Source organism: Lagopus muta, chromosome 11, assembly GCF_023343835.1.
Source record: "Lagopus muta isolate bLagMut1 chromosome 11, bLagMut1 primary, whole genome shotgun sequence".
NCBI lineage: Eukaryota > Metazoa > Chordata > Aves > Galliformes > Phasianidae > Lagopus > Lagopus muta.
In genome coordinates, this window is record NC_064443.1 from 2,793,148 (window position 1) to 2,809,953 (window position 16,806).

At 57.1% G+C, this 16,806-nt stretch overlaps 2 protein-coding genes across 3 annotated transcripts in view; one reads left to right on the top strand and one right to left on the bottom strand.

Moving 5' to 3' along the window:
* Positions 1-51: 51 nt before the first annotated feature.
* The window catches only part of RNF123 (ring finger protein 123), a 44,432-nt gene continuing 27,677 nt past the window's right edge, over positions 52-16,806 (bottom strand). For both annotated transcript variants that reach the window (XM_048956948.1, XM_048956949.1), the window contains 8 exons: positions 11,692-11,831; positions 11,327-11,515; positions 10,694-10,769; positions 9,429-9,513; positions 854-996; positions 619-713; positions 425-510; positions 52-336 (listed from right to left, as the gene is read on the bottom strand). In XM_048956948.1, coding sequence (XP_048812905.1) covers positions 237-336; positions 425-510; positions 619-713; positions 854-996; positions 9,429-9,513; positions 10,694-10,769; positions 11,327-11,515; positions 11,692-11,831 — 914 coding nt within the window. In that variant the 3' untranslated portion in view covers positions 52-236. The remainder of the gene's footprint in view (positions 337-424; positions 511-618; positions 714-853; positions 997-9,428; positions 9,514-10,693; positions 10,770-11,326; positions 11,516-11,691; positions 11,832-16,806) is intronic.
* AMIGO3 (adhesion molecule with Ig like domain 3) lies at positions 1,003-9,418 on the top strand. Its single transcript, XM_048956952.1, has one exon. The coding sequence runs from the start codon at positions 2,503-2,505 to the stop codon at positions 3,976-3,978; it is 1,476 nt and encodes a 491-aa protein (XP_048812909.1). The 5' UTR covers positions 1,003-2,502; the 3' UTR covers positions 3,979-9,418.

Here is a 16,806-nt window from a genome sequence, read left to right on the forward strand (position 1 = left end):
CACGTCACCCTGGTACTGTGTAAGGAAGAATAATTTAATGCTGCATTTCATGAAGTCAGCCCCCAGCCAGGGCCGAAGTCTCAAAGCCCAAACACACAGCCCGGCCCCAGGCAGCGCTCACTGCATGCGGGGCTGCTGTGGGAATGAGGCCTCGCGCTCCCCTCCCTGAGAATGGCCCCTCCCTCCCTGCAGCCCCTGTCCTGTGTTAGGGACAGACCCACGTGCAGGGCCAGGCATTAGGAGCCGGCCGGCTTGGTGAAATCATCCACCCCTGTGATGGTGGCCTTGCAGAAGAAGCAGTCCTTGTTGTTCATCAGGTGCTGGTTGATGCAGGCTCTGGGATGGGGGGGGAAGAAGAGCGTAAGCACTCCCGAACCCCAAATGCTGCGGGGAGCTGGGGCCAGCAGGAGCTGCTCATACTCACTTGCAGGACTTGTGGGAGCAGGGCCGGAAGATGGCAGAGATTGGGTGTGCGTAGCAGATGGGGCATAGGTCCTCCTCGCTGGTGGGCTGTGGGGGACAGGAGGGTACTTGGAGCTGGGGGGCAGCGGTGCCAGGGCTGCAGGCGAGTTTGGAGCAGCAGAGCTGTGTGTGGGGATGGGAATGGAGGACACTCACCAGCGTGGTGGCAGCCGCCTGCTTGGACTCCTCGCTCAGATGGCTCAGCATCTTGTCCACCTTGGACAGCTCCTCGGCACTGATGTACTCCGTGTCTGGGGGCAGAACCGCATTGACAGCCGCGTGGCACCCGGCTGCTGGGGCTGCTGTGTGCCCAGTGCTGCTGGGCCTGCTGCGTGCCCAGTGCTGCCCCCAGGGCCGGCAGCCCACTGCCCCAGCCTGGTGCATCACTCACATGTGCTCAGGGAGAAGTGGCGTTTCTCTGTGGCCGCAGCAGCTGCTGCCATGGCTGCAGGTTCAGCGTGGCCCAGGAGGTACTGGATGGAGCGCAGCTGGAAGCAGGGGTCCGCCAGCAGCACTGCCGTCGCGCGCTCAGCCCTGCAAAGGGAAAGACACAGACAGGCTCTGCCTGTTTCCCCATGTTCCCAGACATGGTTCTGGCTGTGCCCCAGCACCACGCAGCTGGCTTGTTCTGCAGGAGCTGTCCCAAAGCGTATGCAGCATGGTGGTAGCCCCCCGTCCTCAGGATCCCCCAGCACACACCAAGGCAGCCAAAGGGCATTCCTCCTCCTCCCCCTCCTCCACTACCATCCCATTGGGGATCTGCTGCAGGACCCCGGATTGATGTGCTGCATTGGCATTTGCCAAGATTGCACCTCAGGCTCAGGTGCCGGCTTGCACTCTAAGAGATGCAGGGTGGCTGAAGCAGCTGGCACCAGCATTGCAGGGTGAGGACATGGCACCGCAGCAGCCCGGGACTGAAGCACATCTGCACCTCGGGGACACCACACGGTGTCCCCACGGTGTGCCATCACCCTGGCAGGGAGGAGGGAGAGAGCGGTTGTGTCTCTTCACGCCTCATGCATCAGCAGGGATGCTCTGGACAGAGGAGGGGCACAATGTGGCATCCAGAGCCCCCAGTGCTGCTCAGGCACTGCCTCCATCAGGCACCTGCCCTGTGCCCCAGCCACAGCCCCGTGGCCACCTCCAGCAAGGGCACAGCTGGGCACAGCAGTCTCCATCTCTATCGCCAGCTGAGCTGCTCTGGGGAGCAGGGGGTTAACAGCCCCTCAGTGCCCAGCAGCCACAGCGGCCAAATGAGCTCTTTTGCTTCCCTAATGGAAACCAATTCCCCATCCCCGCTCTCCGCTTCCCACTGAAGAGCCCAGGAGCTGGCAATGACATTCCTGCACGTCCTTCACCGCACGGCTGCCCCTGCTAGTAGCACCCTCTCCACCGCAGGGATCCCTGAGCTCAGCCTGCCCCCATGGATGGGCGTGCCAGGGGGTCCTCGCCAGCTCATCAAGGGCTGACCGGGACAAGGGCAGCGAGGGACGGACGCACCGGGGTGTGGGAGGTCAGCGCGGCGCAGCGGCTGCCGCTGTCGAAGGAGGAACAGAGGCTGCGCACGGCCGGGGGTCTCCGAAGCGATCCCCTGGGACGAGCACTCGCACCGCCCTGCCCACCGCAGCACGCGAGGGAGGGACGCGCCGAGCCGCCCGGCCACCGCGGCCACCACTCCCCACGCCGGGACCAATGGGCTCCCGCCCAGCCCCCACGCTGCGCATCGCCAGCACGTAAGTAGGGGCGAGCGGGCGGCCGCCGGGAGATGCTACCCAGGAAGCGGCCGGGCACGGCGATGCGCGGCGCCGAGCTCTAAGAAACTTGGCGCTCCGGGGACGAGCGGCGCTGGGAGGCGTTGGGTGAGCACCGGAGCACCGCGGCACCCGTGCTGGATGCGGTCCCCCCGCAACGCGTGGCGCTGCGCGAGGGGCCATGCCGCCCCTTAGCTCTGCTCCGGCCCCCGTGGCCGGCTCTGCCAGCAGCCGGTAGGGCAGCACGGCCCCGCTGAGTCCCCACCGCCCCGGGCCGCCGAAAAACGCCATGGCCCCGTGGGCGTCCGTGGAGCTGTGGCTGCTGCTGCTGCTCCAGCTGTGTCCCGCGCGCGCCTCGCCGCCCCGCAGCTGCCCCCCCGCCTGTATCTGCACCTCCGACCTGCTGAGCTGCAGCCGGCAGACCCTGCAGCGCGTGCCCCGTGCGCTGCCGCCCACCGCCACCACGCTGGACCTGAGCCACAACGCGCTGAGCCAGCTGCAGGACGGCTGGCTGGCCGCGCTGCCGCACCTCGAGGCTCTGCACGTCGGCCACAACCAGATCGGCGAGCTGTCCCCGCGTGCCTTCCACAACGCGTCCCGCCTGCGGCACCTCGACATGTCCTCCAACCGCCTGCGCGCCGTCGAGACGCACTACTTCGAGGAGCTGGTGAGCCTGGAGGAGCTCCTGCTCTACAACAACCGCATCGCGCGGGTGGACGAGAACGCCTTCGCCAAGCTGAGCGGGCTGAGAAAGGTGTACCTGAGCTGGAACAACCTCACCTCCTTCCCCTTCCACGCGGTGCAGGGCCTGGGCAACTTCAGCCTGCGCACGCTGGACCTGTCCTCCAACAGCCTGAGCAGCCTGCCTGTGGAGGAGCTGGCGGCGCTGCCTGAGCACGTCCGCAACGGCCTCTACCTGCACAACAACCCCGTGCGCTGCAGCTGCCCGCTCTACCTGATGCTGCAGCGCTGGAGGCAGCGGGGTTTCAGCTCGGTGCGGGATTTCTTTGAGGAGCACACCTGCAAGGTATCCGACACTGTGCCGCGCTCCCTGATCAAGCTCCTCAAGTACAACCACCTGTTTGAGAACTGCTCGGCCGAGCCAGACCCCACGCAGCCCGTGTCCTTCCCGGTGACGGTGGGCCGGGTGCTGCTGCTGGCCTGCAATGCCAGCCTGCCCCACGTCGCCTACATGTGGATCTCCCCACACCACGAGCCCATCTGGCCCCCAGGGAACGCCAACCGCTCCGTCGAGGTGTTCCACAACGGCAGCTTGCGTATTGCATCCGCCCGGCCCTGGCACTCCGGGGTCTATGTCTGCTTGGCCATCAATGGCCCCAACGTCAGCCGGCTGTGCGAGGTCAACGTGACGGTGCATTACTCCAAGCCAGACGGGGAGGCGTTCAGCACCGGCCTGACCACGCTGCTGGGCTGCATCGTCAGCCTGCTGCTGGTGCTCGTCTACCTGTTTGTGACGCCGTGCCGCTGCCCGCCGTGCTGCAGGACGGCCTCCCCCAGCCCCCCGCAGGAGTGCAGCGCACAGTCCTCCATCCTCAGCGCCACACCGCCCACCACCGACGGGCCCAGCCGCAGGGCCAGCAAGCACGTGGCCTTCCTGGAGCCTGCCCGCGAGGTGCTGGATGGCAAGGAGCGCCCGGTGCCCGGTGAGGGCCTCCCCGACGGCAGGCACCCCAAGGTGCTGCAGCTGCGGTCGGACACCGAGTCCATCAGCTCCGTCTTTTCAGACACCCCCATCGTGTCGTAGTGGGGCTGAGCTGTTCGCCTGTTCAGAGCATCACTGAGCCCCAGCCTGACTATGGAGGGTGGGAGGGAGGGGGGGGGGGGTTCAGCACCACCTGCACTGCTTCAGCTGCTGACACAAGGGCAACACTGATGGACTCAGCACGCCTGCAATCCCTGTTCTGTCCAGGCAGCAGTGATGCCAGGGCTGTGGCCGTGGGTGTGCAAGATCCAGCCCAGTGCTCCCAACCCAATCCCCCCAGTGCTGTCCTCGGGGGGGCTCTCAGAGATGGCCATGCCACTGTCCCCAGCCACTTGGAGTGGAGGGAGCGCGGTCCTGTGGCCCCACACATCCACAGGGGAACCGCGTGGCAAAGAGGGGGCTCAGCACCCAGCCAAGCAAACATCGCATGTTTTTGCCTCTGAACACCCCCAAAGCTGTACATAGTGATGTCGGGCACCAGGAGGTGACTGACGCAGCGCTGCTTGCAGCTCCCCATGCCACCAAGGACGCTGAGGTCTCCTGCACTGCCTGTGCTCGCTGCTTCTCCTTGAGATGGACGCGCGCTGCTCGAGCACAGCTATTGAGGCAGTAACCTAATGAGCCTGTCAATAAATGTGAGTAATGCTCTCCTCTCTCGGGCCATCACTCTCCAGTTACATTTGAATAAAAAAATGCCTATTTTTTTAAGCTCATGCTGGGCTGTGTGTCTCCTTGTCCTCACGGCAGGGCGGCTGGGCTGGGGGCTACAGGACCCCCATGATCTGTGTGGGGTTAGTGTGACATGCAGTGTTGAGGGCTGGGGGGGCCTCTGGTCACTTGTCCCCAGGAGGTAACATCTGTGAGGTGGGGAGGGGGCAGCAGCAGTGGCACACAGCACATTCAGGAACCAGCAGCATTCAGAGGGATGGGAGATTTACTTGCTCAGGAGCAGGCCGGCCTTGACACTGAGGGAGGGGGGGACCACAGAGGGACATGGAGCCAAGCACAGGGACACAACCACCCCTGCACAGTCACCATGAGAGAACACAGCTCTCGCCCATCCTTCCACTCTTCCAGCACAGAGACAAGCAGCTTATTTCCAGCACAAAGTCAGCCCTGCCTAAAGCGCTCGGGCTCGCCACCTGAAACCGACCTTGTGCAGCCCCGTGCCATCAGCCCTGCAGCCCCTACTTGGCGAGGGATGGGGACTGACAGCTGCTGCCGGCCCTGCCTCACTGCCTGCACCCGCTGTCCCCTTGTGTTAGCACAGCACTGCTAATGAGCCCGGGATGCTGAGCAGCCCTGCCAGCTGCTGCTGGGGCTGGGGTGTTGCGGTGGTACCGTCCCCTGGCTCTGCTCCCATGCAGGGATCCCACTGAGGGGGATACGGGTTTGCCCTTTACAATGGGAATCCTACCACCCTGCTTTTGTGTGAGCAAAGCCATGCCTTGCTGAGGGATCTGGTTGCTGCATCATGGCAGCATGCTGATGCTTCACCTCAGATTCTGGAAAAGCATTCCAGAGAGGTGCTGAGGTGAGGGGCTGGTACCATCCACCCCAAAGCAAGGGGCCTGCTGCTCCCTGCAGCTGCCCAACCCCATCTCACAGTGCCGTGGACGTGGCTGTTTCAGTGCCTGTCACAAGGGCTCCCTGTTTCCCAGGAAAACCCCATCGCAGTGTGCCACACTGTTCTGGTGCCAGGAAAGGACTCAGCCCTGCAGTGCAGCTCCAGCAAGGTGCCCAGAGCAGTCCCTCAAGCAGCTTGAACGGTAAATCTCAGCCAGGGAAAGCACAGCCACGGGCATGGCCTCCCTAACAGGCAGGGCTGGAAATACAGCAGATGGTCTCCATCACCACCATCCCCTCCTGGCAGCCACCTGTAATCACTCTGGCCTGGCTGGCTGCCACGCCGTGGGTTGGCATGCAGCACAGCAACACGGGTGTGCGGGGCCCAAGGATCATCTGTCCCCCACGCTCCACATCTTGGTTCTCTCCTACCCTCCCACCCTGGGGCTGATTGCACCTGGGCCCCTCCCTTACCACACTCATGGACTTCCAAAGAAACACAGGCAGCAAAGCTTGATGCCCCAGCCCGTGCCATCCCCCCAGGGCATGGCAGACCCCAGCCTGCATACCTCCTGCTCAGGGCACAGTGAGCGAAGCAGTCCGTAGCCAGGTGACCGCAGTGCTTCCCTCTGTCCTCCCCACCTTCTGGGTGGCATTCCCTGCGAGCCCCCAGGAAGGCTCCATCACAGCTGTGCTTCCAACAAACACACCAAACTCCTGAACACATCCCAGCCCTCCAAACCAGAGCCCCACTGCCACCAAGTGAGTCCCCTCACACGCAGACACCTGCGGAGAACCTTCGGGCACTGCCCTTTCCCCCATCACTTGCTCTCATCAGGATCATTACACAAGATCTGGCCAACTTGGCTCCATTAGCTCAGTCCAAAGGAGGCTTAATAGAAAATCTGCTCAATTATTTAGCAGACAAACAGGGGGATGATACTGGCTGAAGGCTGCCCGGGTCCTTGGCATGGTCCCAGCAATTCAGAGCAGCTCCAGGCTCAGCTCCCACCTTCTCTCTCCTCCCCATAAAAGCAAGGCATGGTCATTAGGGCCTGGCAAAGCACGGAGCACACAGGCATCCCGTTACCATTGGGAGCATCATCAGTGACACTGCTGCCACGTCTCTATTGTGGGGACAGGAACAGCTCTGCTGCAGACCCACTATGAGCAGGCAGGCTCTATCCTGCACCCTGCCCATCTGTGAGTCTCACCCCTCAGGAGTGAGCTGAGCGTGAAAGTCCTCAGGCTCTGCTCTTGCCCAGGCCAGCAGCTCTTGCAGGATGCTCGGGTACCACCTCACAGCTTTCCTCCTTGCCCTGGTGCCAGTGCCAGGACTGGCTGGCCAGGCTTTGGGGCTCAGCAGAGCTGGTGCTGAGCACTGAGTGCTGCCTCACTGCGAGCAGCACAGCCATCCTCACAGAACCAAGGAGTGCATTTCGGACTAACACACGCCATGTATCAATTGTCTCCTCACATCCCAGCCCGGGCAATGTTCCCTATTCCTGTGCTTAATGGCCCTTTTTGTGCCAGGAGGCCGTAATAGGAGGACTTGATGCCTGGCTGAGCCTATCCTGCTGGACAGCACAGCTGAGGCATCAGGCCACGTCCTGCTGCACCCAGGGCACTGTGCAGAGCCCTGCTCTCCCTGCTGTGTGTGCCGTCCCAGGGCAAAGCCCCCAGCACCTGGTCAGCTCACAGACAGAGAAAGCTCACTCAAGCAAAGAGGTGACAGGAGGTCCTCCTGCCCTTTGTCCTCACCCTCTCTGCAGGGAACCCAGCAGCTCAACAGCTAGTTCTGGGTAATTCCTATAGAGAGGTTCCTCTGAGCAAACTCATGTGATGTAATCGCTCTGTTAACAGTTTCTGGAAATCTGGGAGGTGCCAAATGGGACCTGGAATAAATTTCTTCCTACTCCTACCTCCAGGTAGTGCTTCTGCAGAAGGGGAATCCCATCCTCTTACCTGCTCGCCCCACTGAGAGCAAGCAAAAAAGGGAAAAGGAGGGCTGTCTCCTCTTGGGTCCACATAAACAGGTTTGACAGACAGAACCTGGGGATGGGATCCTTGCTGCTGGCTCCTTGCAGCAATACAACCCACAGCAGCCATCTCCTGCAGGATAGAACCAACTCGATAAAGGTTTAATTCTCCTTTTTCTCTCCAAGAAGGATCCTCTTGCTCACGACCTTGGAAAAGGACACCTCCCCATGCCTGCATTGTGCTGGCTGCTGCTGAGCTGTGCCACCTCCCTGCATGAGGGTGACTGTGGGCAGAGACCTCAATAGGGCCATTCTCAGTCCCGCTGCACCTCCTGGTCCTGCAGCCCTGTTTGCTGGTTCTGAATGTGCTGTGCTGAGCAGAACCACCCTGTAGGCAGGGCACAGCCCTGGATCACCAACTCAGAGCTGGCAAGAAGGGGAGTGCTCAGTTCTCCTTCCCTGAGAGTTATCTGCCCACAGTTACACTATTGGTACCAGCAGGCTGCCTACTCCCTGCTCTGGGAGCAAAGATGCCTTTGGGATGCTCAGCCTTGGTACTTCTATGTCTTGTTTGACCTGAGCAACTTCCCTGCAAAGCCTGCCTGCCTTTTATAGATCAGTGGCGTATCAAATCTCAGAATTATTGCTGGGCTTTGCAAAATAATGCACAAGCATTTTGTTTTAGAGAAATTTTTTCCTGGGCTTCCTCCTGTCTCACCTTGTGCCTCTCCCACTCAGCCAGTCCCACCATAAGGACACAATGCTTTCTTGCACCATTCCACTGCTTCTTATTTACCTCTGCTTTCCAGTGTTCAAGGAGGTGGCTGCAAAGCCCTGATAAACAGCCTCAGACTCACCACTTTCCAGCTGCACAACGGGGTACAGCACTTCTGGTTTGTCACCGTGCTGTCCTGGCTGCTGTGGGCACACACAGGGGACAGTGCCATTCAGCATCTGTGACAGCTTTGTGCTGGCTGCTGCTGAGCTGTGCCACCTCCCTGCATTAGGCTGCCTGGCTGTCACCAGCCCAAAGCACAACTGGCTTTCAGGCAGGGGAGATGCAGGCTGGGAGTTGGCAGGTTCCATCCTGCACCCTGCTTCCTAAGTTCACTGGGCTAGAGGGCAGAGAAACAGCTTTTAGCCCTAGGACAGATGTTTTAGGGACAGGGAACGGGGGAGGCCTTCTCATCCTGCCAGGCACACGGGGAACTGCTTGACACCCCTCCTTTCCCTCCAGGAGGAAGGAACCAGTTGTGGTGTCAAATTTATGATGTTTGCCCCTTTTCACGCAGCAGGATTTTGGGGAAGAGCAAAACACATCCAAACCCAGAGTCCAGAAAGGCCACTGCCAGCGACTCTGCACTGAGCACCTGGCACTGTCACCCCTGGGGCTGTGTGACTGGTGCAGCAGCCATGGGAGCAGGATATAATTAGATGTAGATTTGTGTACATCTTTGAGTCCTTGAGAGAAGAAGCAGAAAGACTGTCTGCATGGCTGAGCTGCACGGCCAGATGGGGCTCTGCTCTGCGCACAGCCAGGGATTGTCATGTTCTCCAAAGCAGGATGCACAGGGCAGACATAAGAGCCCCTTCCTACAGCATCCTACAGGGCACAACGGCAGGGCAGCACTGGGAGAGAGCAGGACCAGGCTGCAGAAGACATCAGCACAAGCCCGTTTGCAGAGCTTGATGCAAGCAGCACTGGCAACACAGACCAACAGCCCGAGGCATGGCTTCACTGAGAGCTTTTTCAACAAAGATGTGTGGAGCTGTCATGATTCCCAGCATGAGGCCACCAACGTGCTGAACACTCCAAGCACATCTACCTCTTCTCACCTCGGTCCCCACACACCCCTATTGCTCCTGCAGCATCTCCCAGGGTATGCACATGGGGAAAGTAATGCCACGTGCAGCAACACTGTGCTTAAGAAACCAAAAGCCACTCACCCCTGAGCATCACTGTCCACCAGCAGCCGGACCAGTATTCCTGTCACAGCTACGAGGATCGGGTAATGGTCCACGCTCTCCAGTCCTACAGAAGGAAAAGTGTAAGGCAGAATCAGTGCTGCTGCACAGCAGGTGGGATGGGGCTGCAGCCTTGGTGGCAGGATGCAGGGCTGTGGCTTTGATTCTGCAGGGGGCTGCAGGGGCCATGGGTTCCCACAAAAACAGGAGTTTTCCCCACTGATGAGCCCCAGGCTTGGGCACTGCTCTCCCAAGGGAGCATCTCTGCCTCTTCCAAGCCCCAGAAGGAGAAGGTGGTCTGTCCTCTGCCAAGCAGGCAGGAAGATCCAGCTGTTTTATGGTCAATAGGGGATGCTCACAACACAGTACCCAGAGCCTGCCTCTGCCAACAGGCAGAACAGGAAGAAGATAGCTGATGCTGGTGCAAACAGCTTGCCTCAGCAATTCAGTGCACCCTTTACAGAATCACAGAATGACCAGGCTTGGAAGGGACCTCAAGGATCATGAATTTCCAACCCCCCAGCCACAGGCAGGGCTGTCAACCTCCATATTTAATGCTAGACCAGGCTACCCAAGGCCCCATCCAACCTGGCCTTGAACACCTGCAGGGACGGGGCATCCACAGCCTCTCTGGGCAGCTGTTCCAGCACCTCACCACTCTCTCTGTAAAGAACTTTCCCCTGACATCCAACCTAAATCTTCCCTCCCTCAACTTAAAACCATTTCCCCTCGTCCTACACATATCAACCCTTTCCAAGAGTTGATTCCCCTCCTGTTTGTAGGCTCCCTTTAGGTACTGAAAGGCTGCAATGAGGTCACCCCACAGCCTTCTGTTCTCCAGGCTGAACAAGCCCAGCTCCCTCAGCCTGTCTTTGCAGAGGAGGCACTCCAGCCCCCTGATCATCTTCATGGCTCTCCTCTGGACCCTCTCCAACAGCTCCATATCTTAAGAATTTACTCCACCCTTTACTCAACGCAATGCACAGCAACAAAGTTTGCTACCTACACTGAAATCTGTCCAGGCCTCTGAGCCCTGCAGACAGCTCCAGTCTAACCCATGTCAGGTCAGTGCATCTCTCCAGCCACAGGCACAGCCCAGCTGCCACCTCTGCTGTGGACAACTAGAGCCATACAGCTGCTGATCCCACACCTCTGCAATGACCTTGGCCACCATGTGCCTGCTGTCTGAGGGCTTCCAGCATGTTCTCAACAGGGCAGAGGGATGGAGAGCTGATGCACAGACTCACCTGGCAGACGGAGGTTGACCACTCTGTCAAACAAATTCCTTTCAGCTGTCACACGGTTCAGCACCTGGTTCAAGAGCTGTGCAGGAAGAAGCAGAGAATGTCAGCACCTTGCACTTACATCTGTACTCCACCTGCAGATGCCAAGCTGCTTCTGTGCAAGCAGCTCTTTGGAAGCAGAGGGTCCAGCCACAGCTCATGAAGAGCTGGCTGTCAGCTGCTACTGGACAAGGCAGTGTCAGTGGGGCCGGGATGGCAGTGGCACAGCCCTACCAGCCCCGAGGCACAGGAAAAGCACACAGAGCAACGTGCTTCTCTGCGTGACAGAGCATCACCACGGATGGAGATTTCTACACTGCAGGAATCAGCTGCAGAGGCACTTAATCAACCACCATTAGCTCTCACCCACAACACAGTGGGATGAGCAGGGATGGCTCCAGGCCTGACACGCTCACTGTGAGCTGTGCAATCTCTGAGCAAAGCATCCCCTGCGTGGGCACAGCTCTGCAGTGTCAGCAGGGTGAGAGGCACGCTGCAGCGCGCTGCTCTCTGCTGACACTCCCCAAACTGCGAGCACTGAGGGCTGCTCACAGCCTCTCTGAGGAAACTCCTTCCCTCTCTGCCAAAGGCCAATACCTGGGCGAGCCTCCGAAGCAGCAGCTCCGACGATGGGCGATTCCAGTCCAGGAAGATCTCGGGGGCAAGAGTGACAGTCATCTCCAGCACGCGGAGCAGGCTGACCGATAGGTCGAAGCACGTGGCGCACACCTTCAGCTGGCGGCTGTCCACAAAGTTCCTTTCCAGGCGCTCTGCGGCCTGCTGGATCTAGAAAGAGACACCTTAACAAGGCCTCTTCCCAAAAGAAGGGCCACAAACCCCAGCCCGGTCCAGTTCCTGTACGTGCCAGGGAACGGCTGCACCCCCAGCCCTGAGATTCAAGTCCTGAGTCCTGCTGTTGTGGGACAGTGGGTGCAGGGCGTGCAGCCCAGGGACGTGCTTACCTCCTGAATCATGCCAATGAACTCGGAGAAAGCCCAGTTCAGCTGGTTGAGGACGCTGTTCAGGAAGCTGGGGGCCAAGTCACAGTCGCTGTGGAGCAGGTCTGCCATGTGCCTCTGCAGCAGGGTGGAGGGACACGGCTCTGCGAGCAGACAGGGACAGCTCAGTGGCATGGACACAGAGTGGCCACAGATTTGGGGCAAGAGCAGGTAGGAGCTTGGCTCTGGGCTTGTTCCAGGGCCAGTGTGTGTGAGAGGCACCTAGAAAAACCCCTCCTCCTGCCCAGGGCCAGGCTGTGCCTCCAGTGGGCTCGGGCAGGCAGGGCTGCCAACACACTACACATGGCAATGTGCCCCCAGGGCCTGTAGCTGGGGAGTGTGGTCAGCCCCATGTGGGATGCTGGCCCCTGTAAGGGAGTAAAGGAGGAGGCACCCATGGGGTGCATGCTTCTCACTGGCAGATGAAGGCTTACAGAATCAGTAACAGCATGAGGGAAGGACAGCCAAGATCTAACTACAGACTAACATGCAAGGCTTGGAGAAAAGATCATGAACATCTTTACCAAGTACAGGGAAGAAGCACAACTACTTTCCCTACGAAAAGCTATCACTAAGAGCAGGTGAAAACTCCTGCTCAAAGGGCAGCAGGGGCAAAGGAAACACACAGCATCCTCCAGCATGATCTCAGAGACTGAGCAGCCAGGCACAACTATACACTGCTCACTGGGAATAGAACTAGAGTGGGAAGGCAGGAGGCAGGCAGAGATCATCAGCCTGGGTGGGAATGGGAGAAACGATACTGTAAATCTTCACAATGAGTCCAAGATTCTGCTGGGGTGGAGGACGTGCTGCTGCTCGGAGCCCTCACACTCCAGGCAGGCTTTGATCCTGGCCAAAAGCACATCTCTGGGGGGGATTTCATCAGGGCAAATGGCTTTGATGTCCTGTGCCCACGTACAGCTCAGGGGCTGCCTGAGTCAGATGGATTTTATGTACTCAGTGACCCTTTGTGGCTTCCTTGCCAAGGGCCCCCCTGAAGCTATGTAAGCCTTTGGCACTGAACATGCCCTCGAGCAACATTTTACAGCCTAACTGTTCACAGCAGGAAGAATTCTAACTGGAGCTTGGTTCTCACTCGCTTCATTTAATAACTTTCCTCTTGCTGCCCCTCAGACGCTGCTCTCCATTTACCCCCTGCAGTCAGCCATGATTTCGGACCTCCATCACAGCCCCGAGTTGCTCCTGAGGCAGGAACAGCTCCAGTCCCAGCAGCCTGTCTGTCACAGGCTGTCACATCCATGCTCCTGTGCCACCATCCCAAGCCTCACCAGCTCTCCCAGATTTTCTGTGGAGAGGTGGAGTTGTTAAGTGCCCTCAGCATCCAAACCACAAATAGGAGGCAGATTTGCACAAAAGCATAATGTGTTGTTTTGTTCTCTTTTCCTCCCCTTGCAATTGCTGTTGTGTAATTCATTCCTTTGGCCACGCATCAAGCTGCTTTTTCTTTGTTGCTGTTCTTGTTCTCTTTTTTTTTTGTCTGAAAAGATTAAGCTAGGATTTCAGCTGAAGGATAACCTTTGTCAGAACTGTGGTTTGTGATCCTCAGGAGCTCACTGGCTGCAAGGTGCAAGCAGAGAAGTCCAGCAGGCAGCACCACAGCTCACTCTGTTTTCTTCTGTTGGTGACAGACCACAGCACACAGAGCACCCTGAGCAGACAACACTAAGCGAGGGGGTTTGTCTGTGAGTGAGGACTGGGAGAAAAAGCCTGATCACAGAAAATAAAGACTACAAGTACCAGCACCACCACCGCAAACCGCAGCTGTGCTGTGCAGCTCTGCCTCCTCCACCAACACTTCAAGCCAAGGCAGTTCCCAAAATGAGCTGCCCAGCCAAAGCCTACCTCAGCTGAAGGCAGTTTGAAGGATGATTTTCTGCTTGTAGTAACTTGCTTTTCCCTGACTTCTGGCCAATGGCTATTTCCTCATGGTGTTTTTCCAATAAGTGGTGTGAATTTGCTCCAAGCCTCCAGTTCCAGGTTCTTAAATGCTTTCCTTGCTTCTGGCAGAGGCTGTGCCAGTTCATAAGAGCACTAAGAAGTGGTGCTGCTTGTCAGAGTTTTGGACTTTTTCTAAGTCTTTAGCTAACTCCAGGTGCACCAGTTTGGCCTTTATTGATCCCAGGAGGAGCATGAGTCTTAATTACACCGTGACCATGCTGAAAGCCATGGAAGGAACTTGCCCTCAGCCACAACAAGAGTGGCTGCTCTCCTGCATGAGCTCCCAGACTGGGATCACCAAGGGGCAAACATCACTGTATCCAGAATCCTAACCCTGCAGTCAGACCCCTGCATTCTCCTCCATTTAACAAGATGCTCACCTGCATTGAGGGGTTTCCTCCCCACACCCCACTCAGCACTGCCCTCCTGGGTATGAGCACAGCTCTTACGTTGGCTGTAGGAGAGGAGTAGGAGTGCCAGGAGTCTATGGTGACCTGCTGACGTGGTTACCTTCTCAATCTTGGCAACAGAACATCATCAGGATTTCTAAAACTTGTAACTCCTTCATACGAAAGCCACTCGATCTTGGCTTAGCCTTCATTATGGCAGATGAACATCAGTCATTGGAACTGAAATTGGTGGTTTTCCAAGGCCAGAAATTATGATCTCAATACATTTAATGTGGGCAACAGAGTGTGGCCCCAAACTGTCATAAATACAACTGATGTTTCCACAACAGGAACTTCCCCACAGAAAGGTGAGCAAAGCAGTCAGAGAAGGAAAAACAAAGTTCAAAGTGGGGAGAAATAATCTGTAAGGTTATCAGGCAGCCAGAAAACCCCAGAACTGCAGCAAACCTCTCAGGTAGAAAGTTCTCTGAGGCCATGGTGAAGTACAGACAAAAGCTAAGATGAGAAGGGCAAAACAGGGACAAACATAGCCAGCAGTGGAAGAAAACAAGGAGAAAGGAGGTAATAGAAGGAAAAGACAAAAAGGAAACGTTCAGGACTAAGCTGGCTACACACACGGTTTCTTTAACTACAGGAAGTAACAGAATTATTTAGAAAAGTAGCAATAAGAGAAAGTCAAACAGCAAGAAGCCATTAGCAGATAGACTTAAAAATTAATAAAGCAGATAAAGTGGAAGCATTCAATTCAACCAGAGTTCCTACTGGTTGACTGTGAAGAAGCAGGGTCATGTACTTTCATTACAGGAAGATAATTATGTACTTTATGGTTTGCTAACGACCTGGCAAGATCTATAACAGGGCTCTTGGTGAGACCTCTTGGTCAGTGCCCTGGGTGATGTATGTGTGAGGCTCCAGGCATCAGCAGAGCTGGGAGCAATGGGCCGGATGGAGGAGCAGAGCAGCTCCACCCTGCACTGACCTGACTTCTCAAAAGGAGCCAGATGTAAATGTGACCGTCTGGCAGATGGAGCAGCAGTGACAGATGTAAAGCTGGGGGTGCAGGAAACCCCATCCCTGGTAATGCATCAGGGAGCTCCACGAAAACAGGCTGCTGGATCTGTGAGCAGCATGTTAGATGGGAAGGGGACACAGGGACAAAAAGCCTTCCTGAACAACACTCAGAGGCCGCCCTGTTTTCCACATCATTCAGAAGGATGAAGAAGGGAGATTGCATAAACACTTTTGAGGAAGGGAAGGTTGCAATGTACACCCAGCAGAGCAAGGCAGCAGCAGCAGAAGACAGGAGATGAGGTTAGGTATGTTCCCACCAAGGGAATGTTCCCACCTGGCTGTGTTCTCAGTTAAGGGTTTATTTCTGAGAGCGAGGAACTACCACTGTGAAGGCCCACACAGTTAAATTAACACAAGCCAATTATTTTGGCTTTAGGCTGGCTGCAGAAGCCGGCCCAGACAAACAGGGATTTCTTTCAGCTCAGCAGTTTGGCCTGCTGTCCCTGGCAACGCTCAAATTGCAGCAAGGTGAGGACAGATAGGTGGGAAGGCAAGGGCACAACTTCTCCTTTCCTGGGTGGTATCTCAAGGACACCTTTAAGTCCCATGTCCCTTTTCAACGAAACCAGCACTCCTTATTGATTCAGCTGCACCTTAAAATAGCAGTCCCAAGAGCAAGTCCCCAGCAGCCTGCCCAGCCCAGACTGCGCTCAGACTGTGCGGAGCCATCCAAGGATGGATGCAGAGAGATCTCAAAAGCTGAGAAACTTTGATCCTGTCCCAAAGCCGTGCAGGACTGAGGGATCTTGGTGACCACCCCCTGGGACCGACAGCAGCTACCTGAGGGCTTGCTTTTGCAGGATGAGGGATAACCGTCAGGCCCCTGCCATGTGCAGCAGGGCTTCCCCATCATCCTCCAAGCATGAGAGGAACCCAAGCTGGCACAGCCTGCAGCAAACCTCTGACCCAAGAGGCAACGCTGATACAAACGGGAACGAGAGCAGGTTTGTAATGCAGCCCCAGAATCTGCCATGTGGGTACCAGACTCTCTGGCATCTCCCAGGGATGTGACTGAGAAAAGGGATCGCTGCATGAACCCTCTGTCCCATAAAAGAAGGCTCTCTCTACACAGAACCGGGGAAGGAGGGAACTCTCTAAAGCTACTGCACCAGACAGGAGAGGGCCACACAACAAACTTACTCTGGAAACTAGCAACAGAGAGATCTCCTGGGCACACACAGGCAGGAGAAAGAAAAAGAACAAGAATGCCATTAAAATAGAGACAGGAGTTCTCCACACCAGAAGGGGCATTCAGTGCACCTCCACACACCCCCAGCCTACATCAGGCTGCAGTACCCTCTGTCCCCCATCCCTGAGCAGCTCTCCTGCACAGTCTGGCACAAAGCCTTTTCCACAGAAGAGAGGAATCAGGATCATATCCAGACTGGCCAAGAGTCTGCACAGGTGAAGCAGAAGATGCTCACAAAAGCTACCTCCTTCCCATGTCTTTTCCAGATGTAGCAGATCTGAGGGTCTCCTCAGTTTGGCAATAGAACTGATAACTGAAATGCCAAGCCAAAGGCAAGACAGGCTCTGCCAGGCCCCAAGAGAGAAGCCTGTTTAAAACATTCCTTACTTCTGACTTTGTCCAGTGCCCTGCCTCCTTGGACACCCGCTCCCTCTTACAGTGCACCTGCTG